General features: G+C 50.0%; 1 protein-coding gene across 1 annotated transcript; it reads left to right on the top strand.

Annotated features, from left to right (window-relative positions):
• The first annotated feature begins 14,907 nt into the window (after positions 1-14,907).
• LOC125943599 (uncharacterized) lies at positions 14,908-19,428 on the top strand. The gene is made up of 3 exons (XM_049663067.1): positions 14,908-15,663; positions 15,773-17,909; positions 19,388-19,428. Exons 1-3 carry the CDS (start codon positions 14,908-14,910, stop codon positions 19,426-19,428), a joined length of 2,934 nt encoding a protein of 977 aa, XP_049519024.1.
• The last annotated feature ends 667 nt before the right edge of the window (positions 19,429-20,095 follow it).

Below are 20,095 nucleotides of genomic sequence, written 5' to 3'. Positions count from 1 at the left end.
AGCACATTGCCCTCGATGCCTCTATGGCCAGGCACCCAGCCTATTATTACATGTCTACGAGATTGGTAAATGTTACACAAGAGTGAGTAAATTTCGATAACAACAGGATTCTTATGCTTTTGTAAAGATGTTAGCGCTTTTACAAGACTCAACGAGTCTGTGAATATTATTACCTTTTGTAGTTTCAATTTCTTTATATGCTTCACCGCAGACAGTACTGCATAGGCTTCTGCGGTGAAAATGCTTGTTAGGAGGTTCAATACGTCGGATTTAGAAAAAGAGGGGCCAACCGCGGCGTAAGATAAGCCAGCATGGGACTTGGATGCGTCGGTATAAAATTCCGAGCACGAGTACTTCGATTGAAGTTCGCGGAAATGCATTGCAATTTCGAGGTCGGGAGCATGCTTTGTGACCTCTATAAAGGATAGATCACATTCTATCACCTGCCACTCCCAGGGCGGTGACAGCTTAGCTGGAGGCATTAGGTGATGTTCTAGAAGTGGGACATCCATCTCTTCGCTAAGTTCTCTTATACGCAGTGAGAAAGGCCGCCTCATAGAGGGTCGATTATAGAAAAGCGTTGAACACTTCAAATCATTAAGGGTTGTAGAACAAGGATGTTCCCGATCGGAGTGCACTTTGAGAAAATAGGTGAAGCTGATGTATGTTCTCTGGAGGTGGAGTGACCACTCATTCGATTCTACGTATGAACTTTCAACAGGGCTTGTTCTGAATGCGCCAGTCGCCAGGCGGATACCTAGATGGTGGACAGGATCTAGCATTTTTAGCGCGCTAGGGGCGGCAGAGTGATATACTACGGCACCATAGTCCAATGGTGACCGAATGAGGCTCTTGCGAAGATTCATTAAACACTTCCTGTCGGTGCCCCAGGATGTGTGAGATAAAATTTTCAGTAAGTTCATTGTTCTTAGGCATTTCGCCTTGAGATGTTTTATGTGGTTAATGAAAGTAAGCTTACAGTCAAGTATGATGCCTAAACATTTGTGTTCTTCGTTTATAGGTATTTGTTGTACATACATTTCGATAGTGGGATCTGCAACGAGACCTTCCTGGTGAAAAGAACACAAGAACTTTTGTGGGGGTTTACTTTGAACCCGTTTTCCTCTGCCCACTTAGACACTTTGTTGAGCCCCTGCTGTACCTGTCTCTCGCACACTGCGAGGTTACAGGACTTGAGGCCTATCTGTACGTCGTCCACGTAGATGGAGTAAAAGATAGCTGGTGGTAAAGAAGCACGAAGCGTGTTAATTTTAACGATAAAGAGTGTGCAACTGAGCACGCCTCCTTGGGGTACACCAGTTTCCTGCACAAAAGGTCGTGATAAAACATTGCCAACTCGAACACGGAATGTGCGATTCAGCAGATAACTCTCAATCACATTTAACATATTACCACGTATACCAAAGTGGGAGAGGTCTCTCAGTATGCCAAACCGCCATGTGGTGTCGTAGGCCTTTTCTATGTCTAAAAATACGGACAAGAAGAACTGTTTGTGAACAAAAGCTTCGCGTATCTGCGCCTCAATACGTATCAAGTGGTCAGTGGTGGATCGACGCTCGCGAAAACCACACTGGTATGGATCAAGCAGTCTGTTTGATTCTAGGAAATGTAATAGGCGACGGTTTATCATTTTTTCGAAGACTTTGCAGAGACAGCTTGTTAGCGCTATGGGCCGATAACTCGATACAGAGGATGGATCCTTCCCCTGCTTCAGGATAGGGATCACTATGGCCTCTTTCCAGGCAGAGGGGATCTCGCCGGAGGTCCATATAGAGTTATACAGACAGACAAGGGTTTTCTTCGTTTCAGAGGGTAGGTTCTTCAACATTTCATATAATATGCGGTCAGAGCCTGGGGCAGATTGGTTGCAACAGGCGAGTGATCAATGAAGCTCTGCTAAAGAGAAAGATAAATTATACGGCTCGTTCCGGGTGCTCTTTCGGTCTAGTTTTTGTTTTTCTATTGCTGCTTTGTATTTTGTGAATTCCGGAGAATAGTGTGATGAACTCGACACATGTTCAAAACGTGCACCCAGGTGGTTCGCTTGGTCTTCCAAGCTGTCGCCCTGTGTATTTACCAAAGGGAGTGAATATGTTTGTCGTCCTCTCACCTTGTTAACACTGTTCCATACTTTGGCCTCATCTGTATACGAGTGTATACCAGATAAAAACTTCTGCCAACTCTCTCTTCTGGCCTGTCGGCGCGTTCTCCTGCCTTGTGACTTTATCTTCTTAAAGTTGATAAGATTCTCCGCAGTAGGTGAATCACGTAGCAACCCCCACGCTTTGTTCTGTTTCCTACGAGCGTTCCTACATTCGTCGTTCCACCATGGGACACGGCGTTTGCATGCCACACCACTTATTTCGGATATGCATTTAGAAGCGGCATCAATTATGAAGGCAGTGAAATACTCTACAGCAGCATCAATTCCTAACGAAGACATGTCAGCCCAGGAGATATTGCTAGTAAGAGTTCGAAATTTCTCCCAATCTGCTGTATCAACCTTCCATCGAGGGGCTTGTGGTGGAGACTTATTTTCTGTGGTTGTTCTCAGTAATATAGGGAAGTGATCGCTCCCGTAAGGATTTCTGGTAACTTCCCATTCTAGTTCAGGAAATAGACACGGGGAAGCTATGCTAAGGTCAATAGAAGAAAAGGTTCCGTTTGCAATACAGTAAAATGTAGGTTCCTTCTTATTCAGGAGGCACGCACCAGACGAGAAAAGAAATTCTTCAACAAGACGGCCTCGCGCATCGATACGAGAGTCGCCCCACAGACTGCTGTGCGCATTGAAATCGCCAAGAACAAGATAAGGTTCTGGCAGTTCGTCTATAAGGGACTGAAATTCATGTTTGTGTAAGTGGTAATGTGGGGGAATGTAAAGCGAGCAAATGGTGATGAGTTTGTTCAGAAGAACAAGTCGAACTGCCACTGCTTCGAGGGGCGTTTGTAGCTGCAAATGTTGACATGCTATGCTTTTGTGAATTATAATGGCAACACCGCCTGATGATGCGATAGCATCGTCGCGGTCTTTACGAAACGTAAAATAGTGTCGGAGAAAGTTTGTATGTGTTGATTTTAAGTGCGTTTCCTGTACACACAGCACTTTTGGATTGTGTTGGTAAAGAAGTTCTTGGATATCGTCGAGGTTCCTAAGAAGGCCTCTGACGTTCCATTGTATAATTTGTGTATCCATAATGAAATTAAATTGGTGCTGTGTGTACTAAAAACGGAAGTATTGCCTTAGATTACAGAGCCCTCTCCAGGCCCTGTAACGCGGGATTTGTCCTTTCTGAAGCGGTCGAGGGAGCCTCGCCGCTCCTTAGGCGCTTGGTGCGCCGTCGGGATGGGTGTAGTGTCCATTGCCTCTTGAGAGGCGCCGGACACGCGCTCTTGCGAGCGAGAAGTTTCGCGAGAGAGTCTCGCCGCGAAGGACGAGACATTTGTGCCCACCAGCCCGGAGGTCGATGGGGCTGCCTTTGGGCCTGAGCTGCGCCGGGTGTTACCACAGCCAGCAATGGCCGGAGAGGGTGAGGCAGCCTTAACTGCACCCACCGCGGGAGCTGCTGGTGGGCCTGCGGGTTCGCTTCGCGTAGCGCAGGCTGCCACCGAGGGCTGTTGTGGTGCCGGCAACCCTAGGGTAACCGGGCCTGTTTGCTGGTTAGGTGGAGTAGACTTAGCTGCTTCCACCCTGGGGGCAGGAGCCACAAGCGACAGCTCGCTGCGCGCGGGCTGTGCAGGTGGCAGTAGCCGCTCCGACGCTGCCCCTTGACGCGCCGCATCAGCGTAAGTGGTCGTGTGGAATGGTGAGCACCTTTTGCGTGCTTCCCTGAACGATATGTTTTCACGGACTTTCAGTGTTATAATTTCCTTTTCTTTTTTCCAACTTGGACAAGACCGGGAGTACGCTGGATGCTCACCATCACAATTAACGCAGTGAGGTGTGGCCTCGCAGTTGTCTGAGGCATGACCTTGTACTCCACACTTAGCACAGGTGAGTCGACCACGGCAGTTCTGTGAACCATGGCCGAATCTTTGACATTGGTAGCATCGCCTAGGATTGGGTATATATGGTCTTACTGGTATCTTTGTGTAGCCTGTTTCAATGCTTTGTGGTAAAGTGCTCAATTCGAAGGTGAGTATGAGGTGTTTCGTGGGAATGTCTTTGTTGTCCCGCCTCATAACAATGCGCTGCACATTCGTGACGTTCTGCTCCTTCCATCCTTCTAGCAATTCGGTTTCAGATAGGTCGATGAGGTCTGCTTCGGATACTACCCCCCGTACTGTGTTCATGGAACGATGCGGTGAAACAGTAACTGGGACATCACCAAAGGTAACAAGCTTGCTAAGTCTGTTGTGTTGCTCCTTATCATGTAGCTCAAGCAGAAGGTCCCCACTTGGCATTTTGGTGACTTTGTAGCCAGGGCCTAGAGTGTTGGTCAAGGTTTTCGCAACTACAAATGGGGATATGGTTCTCGCTAGTCTTTCAGTTCTTTCACTATGTACTACCTGATATCGTGGGAAAAGGTCTTTAGGCCGGGTGAACAAATTCAAAAACTCATCGGTGCGTCCCCTCTTCTGAGGGAGACGATCAAGAAGCCGTGGAAAAGCAGGTGTTCCCATAGGAGTATAGTGTACTTCGGCAGCAATGGCAGCCACCCACCACGGAATCCAACAAGGGGACGGTGCAGCACTTATCGTGTAAGGCTGCAGGCGCCAGCCGTACATTGCCGCTATAACCTTATATATAAACCCAAGAGAGGGCACCTACACAAGGTTAACCCGAGCCGTCTATGAAAGTGAGGAAGTAACTGAAGAGAAGAGGAGACAGGACAGTAAAGAAAAAATGGCAGAGAGGGGGATAGGAAAAGGCGAACAGCCGGTTTCCCCTGGGTGGGTCAGTCCGGGGGTGCCGTCTACGCGAAGCGGAGGCCAAAGAGGTGTGTTGCCTCCACCGAGGGGCCGTAAAGGTCCAAACACCCGGCATCGGCTCAAGCTCCAGGATCCTCTTTTCCCCGGACACGGCTAAGCCGCGCACGGCTACACGCGGGAGGGGCCAACCCTCATGTGCTCGGGTCCGTGGTGTCGCAACACACCAAACGCCTGCTTACGCAGACGCCCCTGCGGGGGAATGCAGGGGGCTGATGACTCGCAATGTACCGGCATCTTCAAGGAACTTTAAAACTGCATGTAGTCAAAGAACGGTTCTGTGCCCAGAAACATTGCTGGGTGTAGAGGTATGTATTGTTTGTATGCTAAGGGGAAATATTTCTTTCTTTGAGTCTCTAATTCCTTGCACTCTATTAAGACATGGATTACAGTTAGCGTGTCGCCTCATTTGCTACAGGAAGGGGGTTCATCACCAGTCAACAGGTGCGAGTGCGTGCCATACGTATGGCCAATTCGGAGGCGGCAAAGGATGACTTCGGTTTGTCGTGTTTTCGTAGTGGGTGGCCAATTCCCTAATTGTGGTTTAATGGCGTGAAGTTTATTTATTGTTTCCTCGTCCCATAAGTGCTGCCAATATCTCCTAAGACTTTTGCGCAGGAAATGCTTCATATCTATTGCAGGGACAGCTATAGAGGAGGTGTTCCCCTTCCTTACAAGGGAAACGGCAATTTCATCTGCAAGCATGTTGCCCTCAATACCTCTGTGGCCGGGTACCCAGCATATAGCGACACGTTGGTTAGACGTATTTACTGTGCACAGCACTGAATAGAGCTCAGTGAGCACAGGGTTTTTGTGTTTACGAGGAGACATTAATGCCTTTACTACGCTTAATGAGTCGGTGAATATAACTGATTTTTCAAGCTTTGTTTTCATTATATACTTCCCTGCACACAATAGGGCATGAGCTTCAGCCGTAAATATGCTTGTTTCTGGATGCATTTCACCGGATTCAGAAAAGCATGGGCCGATTGCCGCATAGGACACGCCAGCATGTGACTTTGATGCGTCAGTAAAGAATTCCGGGCAAGAGTATTTCGATTGAAGTTCACCAAAGTGCATCCGGATATGTACTTCCGGAGCATTCTTCGAGACCTCAACAAACGATGTGTCAATTTCTGTAAGTTGCCATTGCCACGGCGGTAACGGCTTTGCCGGAGCCATTACAGGGTGTTGAAACAGTGGGACACCGCTTTCTTCGCTGAGTTTCCTCACCCGCAGTGAGAAGGGTTGCATTGCAGTAGGTCGGTTATGAAAAAGTGTGGCACACGTAGTGTCATTTATAATGGAGGAACAAGGATGTTGGCAGTCCGAGTTTACATTCAGGAAGTACATAAAGCTTGAGTAGGACCTTTGAAGGTTTAAGGGCCACTCATTTGATTCCACATAAAGACTTTGCACAGGGCTTGTTCTGAAGGCTTCGGTTGCCAAGCGGATGCCTAAATGATGAACAGGATCGATCATCTTTAAGGCACTGGGGGCGGCGGACTGATAGACTATCGCACCGTAGTCTATGCGTGAACGAATGAGGCTTTTGTATAAGTTCAACAAACACTTTCTGTCACTGCCCCATGTGGTGTGCGACAATATTTTAAGAATGTTTATTGCTTTTAAGCATTTGGCTTTAAGGTACTTTATGTGGGGAATGAAAGTCAGTTTAGAGTCTAGAATTGTGCCTAAAAATTTGTATTCTGTGTTTACTGGTATGAGCTGTCCGTGTAGTTCCAGTTCGGGGTCTGCTACGAGCCCTCTCTTTCGTGTGAATAGAACACACGAACTTTTATTTGGGTTTACTTTAAAGCCATTTTCTGTGGCCCATTTGGAGACTTTGTTCAGGGCAACTTGAACCTGTCGTTGGCACACCGTAAGGTTACAAGATTTATAACCTATCTGTACGTCGTCGACGTACACGGAATAAGATATGGCTGAAGGCAATGATGTGCGAAGTGAGTTCATCTTGACAATGAAGAGCGTACAGCTGCATTTAGAGACTTTGTTCAGGGCAACTTGAACCTGTCGTTGACACACTGTAAGGTTACAAGATTTATAACCTATCTGTACGTCGTCGACGTACACGGAATAAGATATGGCTGAAGGCAATGATGTGCGAAGTGTGTTCATCTTGACTATGAAGAGCGTACAGCTGAGAACGCCTCCCTGAGGTACCCCAGTTTCCTGTATGAATGAACGGGACAACGCATCACCTATTTTGACCCGGAAAGTGCGATTCTGCAAGTAGCTCTCTATAACGTTTAGCATGTTCCCGCGGATGCCCATTGCCGACAGGTCTGTCATACGCCACGTTGTGTCATACGCCTTCTCCATATCTAGAAAAACAGATAAGAAGAACTGTTTATGTATGAAAGCATCCCGAATGTCTGTTTCGATGCGCACGAGATGGTCGGTTGTAGACCGGCCTTCTCTGAAACCGCATTGATAAGGGTCAAGTAGTCTGTTAGATTCCAGGAAGTATAGAAGACGCCGATTAATCATTTTTTCAAATAGCTTGCATAGACAACTAGTGAGCGCAATTGGGCGATAACTTGTCACAGAGGATGGGTCCTTGCCCTGTTTTAAGACCGGGATTACAATGGCTTCTTTCCATGTAGATGGGAGATGTCCTGCAGCCCATATAGCATTGTACAGTGCAAGCAGTGTCATTTGAGTGTCTTCGTGAAAGTGTTTAATCATGTCGTACATGATTCTGTCAGGTCCGGGTGCAGAGCTGAGGCAAGCAGTCAGGGAGGCTTTCAGCTCGGCGATACAGAAGGGGAGGTTATAAGTTTCGTCATGTCTACATCTGCAGTTTATTACGTTGAGTTCTGCTATATCTTTGTATTTTAAGAATGCCTCGGAATAGTGAACTGAACTGGATACACGCTCGAAGTGCTTGCCAAGAGCGTCAGCTTGGTCTTTTACTGTATTCCCTTGGTCATTGACGTAATGGCTGGGTTTGCTGGCCATTAAGTCTTCTCAACCCATTCCAGACTTTCGCCTCCTGCGTGTAAGAGTTTATGTTTGAGAGAAACCTCTCCCAGCTTGCCCTCTTTGCCTGTCTGCGCATCCGCCTTCCCTGTGACTTGACGTTCTTGAACGCAACGAGATTTTCAGCAGTTGGAAATCGGCGCAATATGCTCCATGCTTTGTTTTGTTTCTTTCGCGCTTCCTTGCAGTCGTCGTTCCACCAGGGAACCCGTCTTTTAGATGAGCTGCCCTTTGTCTGAGGAATGCATTTCTCTGCTGCGTCTACAATAAAAGCAGTAAAATACGCTACGGCGTCGTCTATGTTAAAATCACTGATAAAATCCGATGATATGCAGGTTGACTCTTTAAAACACAACCAATCTGCTGCTGGTAGTTTCCATCTATGAGGATGCGGAGGACCATTTTCTTGTTTTACCAAATTTAATGTCGCAGGGAAGTGGTCACTTCCAAAAAGATTTTTTATGACACTCCACTGCAGGTGGAGGTAAAGAGTCGGAGAGCCAATAGCTAAATCTATTGAGGAATATGAATTGTATGTTGTAGTATGTTGGCTCTTTCTTATTGAACAGGCAGGCACCGGACGTCACTAGAAAGTTTTCTATTAGTCGACCTCTCGAGTCACACCGGGAGTCTCCCCACAGAGTGTTGTGCGCATTGAAATCGCCAACGACCACGTAGGGTTCAGGGAGCTGATTCATTAGGCTGTGAAGTTCTGTCTTGCTAAGGTGGTAATCCGGTGGTATGTAAATGGAACAGACAGTAACCAATTTCTTGCAAATAATTGCTCGAACTGATACTGCCTCTTGAGGCGTCTGAAGGACTAAGTGCCGACAAGCTACTTACTTGTCAACAATTATTGCTACGCCGCCAGATGGGGCGTTAGCATTATCACGATCTTTGCGGAAGATGGCATATTGCCGCAGGAAATTTGTTTGCGTTGGCTTTAAATATGTCTCCTGTACACACAGCACCTTTGGATTGTATTTGTGTAGAAATTCTTTAACGTCATCGAGGTTGTGCATAAGACCTCTCACGTTCCAGTGTAATATTTGTGTATCCATACTGTTTGTGTTCTTGTGCTGTGTGTCAAGAGGAGTCAAGTGGCTTACAGAGCATTTCCAGGCCCCGTAATCCGTGGTTTGTCTTTCTTGGAGCGGTCGCGAGATTCGCGCCGCTCACAAGGCGCTGGGTGCGCCGGCTGGCTTGTAGTTGTGTCCATCGACTCCTGGGAGCCGCTGGACTTCCGCTCATTCGAGCGGAGAGTTTTCGGGGTTGGCCTTGCCTCAAAAAGCAGGGCCTTGGAGGCCACCAACCCAGAGGTCGACGGGCCTTCCTTAAGAGATGGCGCAGCAGCGATGGCTGCTGTCGCCTGGGGGGCTGGTGGCACCGGCGCGGCCACACTCTGTGTGGACCGGGCCGATGCCGGAGTCTGCTGCGACGTTGCCCCCTTGCGCGTCGCATCAGCATACCCTGTGGTATGGAAAAAAGAAACACGTTTCCGCGCTTCCTGAAACGAGATGTTCTCCTTGATTTTCAGTGTGATTATGTCTTTTTCTTTTTTCCATGTGGGGCAAGTTCGAGAGTATGCTGCGTGTCCACCGTCACAGTTGGGCAGTGGAGCGTGCCACTGCAGTTGTCGGATGCGTGTTCGTGTTCGCCACATTTCGCACAGGTCAGTCGGCCTCGGCAGTTTTGCGAACCATGGCCATATCGTTGACATTTGAAACATCTTCGAGGATTTGGGATGTAAGGTCTGACTCGAATTCTGGTATATCCTGTTTCTAGGGTTTCCGGTAGCTCACTCGACGCAAAGGTTAGGATCAGATGTTTAGTTGGAATATCCTGGTTGTCCCGCTTGATCTTTATTCTTTGCACTTGGATCACGTTGTGTTCTTTCCAGCCCTCCAGGAGCTCTTCCTCACTTAGGCTTAAGAGATCTTCATCAGAGATAACTCCTTTACTTGTGTTCATTGATCGATGCGGGCTAACAGTGACTGGCACATTACGGAATGCTACCAGATTTGAAAGTTTGCCGTGCTGTTGAGTGTCGCGAACCTCCAGAAGAAGGTCACCACTGCTCATTTTCGTCACTTTGTAGCCAGCACCTAGTGTGTCGGTGAGACATTTGGCCACAGTGAAAGGTGAAATGGTTCTTACTGTCGTTTCAGGGTCTTGACTGTGTATCACATGGAAGCGGGGGAACGTTTCTTTGCGCTGGCTGAATAGTTGAAAAGTTTCTTCGGTGCGTCCTCTTTTAAAAAGAGGACGATCATGAAGTGGGGGGAATGACATCTTAGCCACAAAGGACTGATTCGATTTCGGCAGCTAGGCCAGCCGCCCACCACCGAGCCCAACATGGGGACGCTGCGAGACCCGAAGGAAACGCAGACGCCAGCTGTACGTAGCTACTATAACCTAATATAGAATACCCAAGGTTGGATAAAATACACCAGGTTAACCCTCGCTGCCTGGGAAAATTGGAAGTAAATGGAAGAGAGAAGAAGACAGGAAAGATTGAAAGTGAGAGAGAAAGACGAAGGTTGGAGGGAGAGAGAGACAGGAAAAGGCAACTACCGATTTCCCCCGGGTGGGTCAGTCCGGGGGTGCCGTCAACGTGAAGCCGAGGCCAAAGAGGTGTGTTGCCTCCGCCAGGGGGCCATAAAGGTCCAAACACCCGGCTTCGGCTCAACCTCCAGGATCCCCTTTTCCCCGGACACGGCTAAGCCGCGCACAGTTAGACGCGGGAGGGTCCGACCCTCGTGTGCTCGGGTCCGTGGTGTCGCAACACACCAAACGCCTGCTGACGCAGACGCCCCTGCGGGGACACCTGCAGTGCACTGCACTAGTAGTCATTTAGAAACGCCCTGCATTTGTCTGAATAATGGAACACAAAAGGCCAAACAAAGCTGCGTTAAACATACCAAAGATATAGTTCAGTGAAATATTAGCTTCCAACGGGGAAACGCTGTAGTCAGAAGGACTATTTTCATTGACGGAGGACAGGTAGTGCGGTGGTACACCGTGCATCTCAGTTTGCTTCTTGGTGTCACACGAGGTATGTCGGTCCTCTAAGTGCAATGTCCCGTTTTTGCGACGTTGTGAGTGCTGTATTGTGTGCGGTGCATTGACTTCATTATGCCGAACAAGTAAAGTGTTGTGTCCCTCAGTGCCGTGGAAATTACAACTCGACGTGCAAAGTGCGCGTTTTCAGATTTCCGCAAGACGACGAGCTGCGCAGAAAATGGCTGCGCGCAATTCCACGAGACAGCTTCGTTCCTTCGCAGTACTCCCGGGTGAGTCGTCCTGCAGAATTTTCTTATACTTCACAGCGCGATCACAAGTACGCAGTGTTTCATCTTCAAATAGTACATAATATTGGTCGTCTTGCCGAAAGATTGCGGATAAACTCGTTTTATTTATTTATTTATTTATTCTTTTTTGTAGGTGTGCGAGCTGCACTTCGCGCCCGAAGACATAACACAAGAGGCTTCGTACATTGACGGGAAAACGGGACGCACGGTGACTGCACCATTGCTCAGTCCGCGCATTCTGCCAGGTGTAATTCCATCCAAATTTCCGAGTTGCCCGGCTTACCTTTCTAAAGAGTGCGCAAGAAGCGAAAGCCCCGACTCCAAGCGAAAACGGTTGGAAGCGGCAGCTATCCAGGCAGCCATTGCGGAATAAGCGGAGACATCTCGCCGTGACCAAGAGGCAGACACTGTACAGTGCATTTCAGACATAGCCTCCCACATCAGAAGCAGAAAGTCCACTTTCTGGCACTGCATTGAGAGCGGCGAGCGTCTTCTGCTCTTCCACATCGTCGAAGACGAAGCGCCTTCCATCAAATACTCGCTTGTAAGTAAAAGCTGACTTGACGACAACATTCCACTTCATGAAGAGGCCGACAAATAAGTTGGGGCGCAATTTGTGCGTTCCTCCTACTGCAAGCAGCAAGAGGGTTGTAACGGAATTCCTTGACAGTGTTGAGGCCTGGGACACCAACGTGGCGTATTCGCCTACGAAGAGACATACCGACGAGATTGTTGAAGCCATTTCGTTTCTGCTCAGTAAGCTATCAACGGCGACGGAAGAGGACAACGGCCATGCAATACAATTCCTGAAGGAACAGTTGAAGCTGCTTTCTAAGAATAAGGAGCGAAGGCGTTACTCAACCGAATTCGTGGTGTTTTGCTGTCTTCTGTTTACGATATCGCCCCATGCGTACAAATATATGCGCAGTTATGGCACTATCACAATGCCACATCCAATGACTATCAGGTCAATATGTTCCTCACACGGAATGAATCCGCAGTTAGAAAATGAAGATTCTACTTTCCTCCGGTACATGAAGACAACGATATCTGACCTGGACGAGCGTCAACGCGCTCTTACTCTCATGCTGGACGAGATCCACATTAAACCCTTTTTTTGACTACAAAGGCGGCAACATCGCCGGCATAGCGCAGAACTCCCCTGAGGCAGCTACCAGCGCCATGGTTTTTATGGTACAGAGCATTTGCTGTAATTTTAAAGAAGTTGCGAAAATTGTACCTGTACGTGGAGCCACAGGGATTATGCTGCACAACTCGCTCAGGGAGGTCATTTGTGGTCTAGAGAGGATCGGGTACCGAGTTATTTGTGTGGTAACTGACAACAATAACGTGAACCGAAAGGCAATGGAACAGTTCGCGTCAGGACCAATCAGCGATTCGTCCTCTTTCGTTTATCCGCATCCATGCGATCCCAAAAGGCCTTTATTTTTTGTGATTGATCAAGTGCACATTTTAAAATGCGTCCGAAACAACTGGATAAGACAGCGCAACCACAAACAGTGTTTCTATTTCCCTGAATTCGAGCAGCGCGCCACATCGGAAAGGCGCATGCTTTCGGGATCTTTTGGTACTACTGTAGATATGTTTAACATCGAGGTCGGCCAACTACTAAGGCACGCCTACACACTGTCGCGAAAAGCGCTTTTTCCGACAGACATCGAAAAGCAGAATGTCAAGCTTGCTTTGCAGGTGCTAAACGAAACCGTCCCTCCGGCTCTTCGAGAAATTGGGAACAAGCACAATCTCTACCATGTAGAAGGCACCGCGATGTTCATCGAGATAATAGCAAAATTGTGGAAAGTTGTAAACGTCAAAACTCCGTCCAAAGGAGCAAGATTGAGAGACGAGTTCCAAGAGCCCGTGTTTTCGGGGGAGGATCGCAAAATAGATTTTCTGTACAACTTCCTGGACTGGATGGAAGAGTGGAAGAAAAGAACGAAAGATTGCGACAGTGGGACGTTGACTAAGGAGACACATGCTGGCCTTCACCAAACAACTCAAGGGCTCATTGAAATCGTCAGGTACTGTTTGGACGAATTGAAGCTATCCTATGTGTTGCTTGGCAAAATTCAGACCGACTGCCTGGAAGACCGGTTCGGTAAATACCGACAGCTCGCTGGATCTCATTATCACGTGTCGATAAGACAAGTGTATGAATGTGAAAACAAGCTGCGTTTGCAAAGCAAACTGCCGACGGTCGCCACTTCTAGGAGTGTGAATGAAGAAGACGAACAGTGGCGAGACCTTGATGAGAACGCTAACAGCTTACGGCCGAAGTGCAACGTTGTTGTTACGGAAGAAACACTGACAAAGATGAAGGACATCATCCCGGTGTTGGTGTACGTGGCAGGGTATGCTGTGTATGCAGCACTGAAGAAGCTCAAGTGTCAAAAATGCAGAGAAGCGTTGACACTGAACAAAGCAATTTCAGTTTCTGTCGCTGATAAGCACTATGACCTCATCAGAGCCATGGACCGTGGAGGCCTTGTTCATCCAACAATGTTTGTTGTAAATGCTGTTGCCCATAATTATGCAGTAGTGGAGCAACTATCAAAACAACAAGTGTTTTTAAAGCTCTCAAACCAGCGCCAGGTGGTAACAGACCTCAGCGTGGAGCTACTAAACAACGACGAGTCGTCAGATTTCGATGCCTGCGACGACGGACACTCTTGTGAACTGGTGCTGAAGTACGTGTTATGGTGCAGCACTAACATTCTTCTGAAAAATTTTTGTTGCAGAATGAATGACAAGATTTTGGAATCCCATTCTAAATCAAAGAAGAGAAAGCTCGAAACGCTGAGCAAGAAGTAGCTCTTGACGTGGCTTTCCTGTAAATAAAGTTATTCAGAAAGCATGTCATGAGTCTCCTATCCTAATTTCTAAGACGCGCGCAATGTCACGCGACCTGTTATGAGATTTCCTCTCTTTTATTTATTAAATGCCTGACCATTAGTTTCCTAACTGCTGGCAAGCGCAACTCGGGGTGAGAAATGTGTGGAAAGTAAGAGTACGCGTTTTCGCCCTAACATTAAGTATGAATCACATATATCTATTTCTGCTTACTACGGAACAGTAAATATAAGGCCGTAATAGGGCCGGGATAATAAGGCCGGGAAAGAAATATGTTAAATTATCTGAGCTTTCTTGACCAAAAACATGTTCGCGCAGTTCGTTCACTGCTCGGTGGCGAGCAGCCTCCTTCGCCGCTTCGTGACGTCACGGCGGCAGCCTTCTGGCCTTATAGTCTAGAGGGTGTTGTGCGAGCGCCCTCACACGCCAGAGCGCGCTCCTCCTCTCCACTCACTCTCCGCTACTCCGCCCGCACCACTTGCTCCGGTTCTCCGATCGCGGACGCGGCCGTGGAAGACGCCGAGACCATTCGAGAACGGGAACGGCGAAAGGACCTCAAGGCAAAGTACGAAGAGATGCACGAGGCGCTGCAACGCGGAGGAGACTTTGCGAGCCTGGACCATTTTCTGCGCACCTTCAACGTTCGCTCCGAGGAAGAGTGGACGTTCTGCGCGCGGGCGTCGCGCGTCCGTGCGTCCTGCACCGGAGGACTCCGGCCGAAAAGTTCGTCAACGCCTTCAACCCCTCGATAGGCCGAGTCCTCGATTCCAAGATGGACCTGCAGATCATACTGGACCACTACGCGCGTGCCTCGTACGTTGTGGACTACGTCAACAAGGACGATCGCGGCATGTCCAACCTCAAGCGCGCCGTGTCCGACATCCTCAAGGAGAATCCCAACGACGACTACGAGGCCGTGATTCGCAAGCTCCGAGTGGACATGCTCAAGGCAGTTGAAATGTCCGTGCAGGAAGCGGCCTGGTTCCTGCTCAGGCAGGACATGTCTCACAAGAGCAGGGACGTTGTGTACATTCCCACTTGCTTCCCCGAAGAGAGGGTGCGCGTGCGCAAGACGCGCGAAGAGCTGGACAAGCTCCCCGCCGCGTCCACCGACGTGTGGAAGCTCAACAACGTGCAAAAGTACGAGGCCAGGCAGCAGCCCGATGAGCTCGACGATGTGTGTCTCGCCGACTTCGCCAGCAAGTACAGGATGGGCCAGGGCGGTCGGTACGTGCTCCGAGACAGGCCGGTGGTGATACGTTACCGCAACTACAGTCCCGGCGACGATGTGGACTCGTATATGCGCGAGCAGGTGTTGCTGTACGTGCCCTTTCGGAGCGAGGCGATTGACGTTCTGGACGGCAACAAGTACGTGAAGCTGTACGAAGACAACAAGGAACTGATCGAGCGCAAGCGCAAAGAGTACAACCCGGCCAACGATGACGTTGTGGTTGGAGAGTTCGTTGGCCAGTACTATGCCGAAATGCTGCGCATGCGCCAGGAACAAGAACAATCGGATGACAGTGACGTAAATGAAGTGGTGACGGCCTCTAAGCAGCAACAACAAGAGCAGCAACGGCAGCGGGGGGGTTTACGCCGATGTTCTGCCGAGCGACCGCTTGCTCCGCTTGATAAAGGAGACGGTCACGCCGTGCGGCGCAGTGCGCAAGCGGCAGGGCGTCATGGATCGAGACGCGTACCTCTCGATGATGCGCAGCACAAACGCCGAGCAGTACGAGTTGCTGCGCGAGATTCTCCATCGCCACACCACTCCCGGCCAGCCTCTCCTGCGAGTCTTCTTCACCGGCCCCGCCGGTTGCGGCAAGACGTTCGTCCTCAAGCTCGCCATGGACGTGTACAACAGGTGCAGTGGCGGTGGTGGTGACTCGGTCATGGAAGTGGACGTGCCTTCGACTTCATCGTCTGCACTGGCACCGGTAACGTCATCGTACAACGCGTACGTCATCTGCGCCAGCACGGGCAAGGCCGCCGTTGCAGTTGGTGTCACCACCGTTCACGCCGCCTTCAAGCTCGTGCGCAGTGCCACTACCGCTGGCAGGCAGGCGGCTCGCATCGGCATCATGGGAGACGGCGGTCTGAGCCCCAGCGATCTCAACACGTTTCGAGTCGCGTTCCACCGAGTCAAGTGCGTCATCATCGACGAGGTCAGCATGATGTCTGCCGATCAACTCAGAGCCGTTGACTGCCGTCTGCGCCAGATCACGCAGCGTCTGAACGAGCCCTTCGGAGGTTTGGACGTCATCCTCTGCGGCGACTTGCGTCAGCTACCGCCCGTGCGCGCGAGCGAAATCTACAAGCGGTGCCGCAGTGCGGACGGACTCATCGGACACACCGTGGTCACGTGGCATCATCTAGAGTACTTTCCCCTCGTGCGAGTCGTTCGCCAGTCTGACGTCGGCTTCTCCAACGTCCTCACAAAGATTGGAGACGGCCGCGCGCTGGAACCGGACGAGGTGCGGCTGCTGGAATCGCGCTTCGTCACCGCCGCTGGAGCCATGGAACGCGCGCCCTCTGCCGTGCGCATCTTCTACTCGAACAACGAGGTGACTCGCTTCAACGAGGCCGTTGCGCAGGCGCAGGGAGACGGCGGGTACCGAACGCTGCGAGCTCGGGACGAATTTCTTGGGTGCAAGACGCCGCACCTGCTGGAGAACGCCAAGCGCAGGGTGGAGCGGATGGTCAGCAGCGAGTTTGCAAACCTCCCGCGAGAAGTGTTGGTCGTGATCGGCAAGCCCTACATGATCACCTCCATCATTGACGTTGTGGACGGTTTGGTCAACGGCGCCGTTGGAGTCTTGCGCATGTGCGAGTTTGAACAAGGAGGAGAAGAAGAAGAAGGAGGAGGAGGAGGAGAAATACGCGCGAGGCGTCTCTGGCTAGAGTTTGACGTGCCCGGCACCGGCAAGTTGACTCGCGCGCGCGCGAATCGCGCCGTGCACGAGGCCAAGAGCAACGGCTACGTCATCAGAAGCGTCACCTGGGTACCCATCGAAATGCAGTCTCTCACGCTCACCATTGACCGCAAGGCCGGCATTGCCTGCAAGCGAACGCAGTTTCCCCTCGTCCAGGCCAGCGCCATCACGGTTCACAAGTCTCAGGGGGGAACGTACGACTCGGTCGTGTACGAGTACGCCAGGACGCACCCGCAAAAGCTCGTCTACGTTGCGCTCTCGCGCTGCACCAACCTCAACGGCATCTACCTCACAAACTGCGACGGAGACCACACCTTCTACCATCGAGAGGCCAACCAGGACAAGCCCATGGTGGACGAGTTTTGCAGGCTCGAGAGTCACCGCCTGCACACCGTCACGCAACGATACCTTGCCGCGTTGAAAGAACAGAAACTGTCTCGAGTGGGCGAAGGCGGCTCCAGAGAGTTTACGCTCGCGCTCCTCAACGTTCGCTCTCTCTCCGCCCACGCGCTGGACGTTGCCAGAGACCCCGTGCTCGGCAAAGTTGACCTCCTGTGTCTCACCGACACTTGGAATAACGGCACTGCTGCCGGTAGTGGTTGTGAGGACGCTGTGGTTCGCGGGTACGACGCTGCTGCGTGCGCGCGCGCCGTTGCCACTCGCCGAGCGGGCGGTGTGGACGTGTTCCTCAAGCGATACCTGCCCTTTAGCGAAGAACTGCGACAGCAACGGCAGTCCTCGCTTCTCGTCCTCGATCGCCGCGTCTGCCCTAGTGTCAGTGGTGGTCTGTGTGACGGTGGTGCCGACGACGCCGTCAACGAGTACTACTTTGCTCGAAGCGGCAAGGACGGCGAATACTGCGGCGTTAATCTTGTTGCTAACGTGTATGGGAACCTCATATCGCATGCCGTTGCCACCTCGCCCGTTCGAGACACGTCTCCGTACAAAGACTTCTACACCCTTGCCTACACCGGAGACGGAGTCTTTGTGGTGACCGTGTACCTCGCCGCCCAACCTCGCTCGTGACGCCGTTGCCGCGCAACTGGACGCGGCTATGGAAAGTGTGTGTGTGCGCTCCAAAGTATCTGACCCCGTCGTCTTGGTTGGTGACTTTAACGTGGACTTGAGAAAGAAGAGCGGCGAGTGGTTGGTGGAGTACATGCGGACAAAGTACTCTATGCAGTGTGCCTCCGCCGAGTCCGACAAGTGTCCGACTACCATTCACGGAAGTTGCATTGATCTCGCCTTTACCCGAAACTGTGACGTGCGCATGTTTCTCAAAGACCCTTTGACTGTACAGTTTAGCGATCACAAGGCTGTGATTATGGCCATCAGGTACAATGACAACACGAACATGTGCTGATTGTGTAAATAAATGGTTACGGTACAAATCCTCGTCGTATCATTAATTTACGCCATTAAAATTACTACGCCGTGTACTCTCGGCGCAAGAAATGCATTCGCATTTCCTCACGATTCCCTTCGGGGAGGTGGGGGCAATTTTTTTCGTTTGAATATTGAAATAAAGAAACGAGACCTCGGTTTGTGGTAAAAAATGTCGTGAAACATGTTTTTTTTTTAGTTTTAGAAAGTGGTTTACACAGCTCTTAAGCGCGCTTTGTGAATGTTGCGGCAAACAGTTGGAGTTAGCAGACGTGTTGCTTTAAATCAGTTTGTCTGTGAAGAATTTCGCGTTCACAGACGCACTTCGTCGCAGGATTTCTTTAGTTGAATACCGGCTTCTTACGCTTGCAGTTCCTGCGCCCTTTATCGGTCATTTATGCATCAATTTAAGACCTCCTAAATGTGAATCTTTCTACTTGTGGTGCCCAACAAAGACTGCCGTCATCATGTCTTATTGGTGCGTGCCGCAATGTGAGTCAATCAGTCAATGCCGACGCCCAGGCATATCGTTTCATGAACTACCGGTCGACAGTAGCTTACGTGAAAGATGGCTTGAGGCTATTCCTATGGTGAACTGGATGCCCACGCTAACTTCAAACTGCTCGGTAGTTTGCAGTTTGCACTTTCGGGAGTGGGATTTCCGAGAAAGCTGCAAAATACGACGTCGACTTAAGCCTGGAGCGGTGCCCAGCTTGTTTAGCGAGTGCTTTTCGCAAAAGCCTGAAGATGGGTGTGCCAGAGCGGAAAAGCGCAAGCGAGATTCCTTCACAGGCGCGCTTGGCTGCATACTGCCTTCTGAAAGCAAAGTACTCTGTTCACAGCCGCACCATGAACAGGTAGCAAGGAAAACTTCAATGAGGACCCTTCTGGAACTGCCACAGCTGAATTTTACCCAATTGCTGTTCCTGGCTGCAGTTTGGAACTTGTCGATCGAAACCAAGAACTACCCGCTATGAGTGACTTTTGTTTGACGTGGCAGCCAGTAAGATATACTAAACGAAGACTCAGTGCCTAATCAGAGCCGTATGTGTACTACTACGACTGGTTCCTTGCCATCTAGTGGTTTACGAGCTAATTCAGAAAACGATGGCACGCATTTTTCAGAGCCTGGAGATCAGAGCGCTCTAACAGTTTTAGTAAAGTTTGCGTGTAAGAAGAAGAAAAGGCAACCAACAAAGGCTTTGCTGCTCGTTCAAGACGCAAACAAAATGGGACTCAAACAAGTCAAGCATGTCTCTAGTAAGAAAACGATGGCGACGAAAAGAACGTGCGCTGCGAGCAGGAAATGATAAACTGCGCAGAACTGTAGACGCCCACAAAGAAGAGCTTGGAAAACTGAAAGAAGAGTGCTACGTCTCTGTATATTTAGAAGTTGTGGCTGACGCCGAGGAGGGGACGGCAAAAGCAGAGCTGCTTCTGGACCAAGTAAAAAATTTTAAAAGGAAAAAGCCACGCTGGTCGGAAATAACAATCAGACATGGCATCGTAATGCGACACCTCTGAACAAAGCATACGAATACTCGAGGTGTGAATAGCTTCTCAAGGTACCTTGCAGTACAACGCTAGAAAAATACTTTCGAACTACGTCCGGTGAAGTCGGTTTCAGCGAGTTAGTTCGCTCCC

The sequence above is a fragment of the Dermacentor silvarum genome, chromosome 2 (genome assembly GCF_013339745.2).
Source record: "Dermacentor silvarum isolate Dsil-2018 chromosome 2, BIME_Dsil_1.4, whole genome shotgun sequence".
NCBI classification, from domain to species: Eukaryota; Metazoa; Arthropoda; class Arachnida; order Ixodida; family Ixodidae; genus Dermacentor; species Dermacentor silvarum.
Note: the sequence above shows the minus strand (reverse complement) of the source record. Positions and strands in the feature narration are given on the sequence as shown.

Bases quoted from the DNA above. Each gene is read 5' to 3' on its own strand.
- LOC125943599 (XM_049663067.1), top strand. From the start codon at position 14,908: ATGGACCTGCAGATCATACTGGACCACTACGCGCGTGCCTCGTACGTT. The intron at 15,664-15,772 runs GTAAATGAAGTG...CGCTTGATAAAG, and splicing joins AACAATCGGATGACAGTGAC to GAGACGGTCACGCCGTGCGG. The intron at 17,910-19,387 runs GCAAGGACGGCG...TCCTGGCTGCAG, and splicing joins GTACTACTTTGCTCGAAGCG to TTTGGAACTTGTCGATCGAA.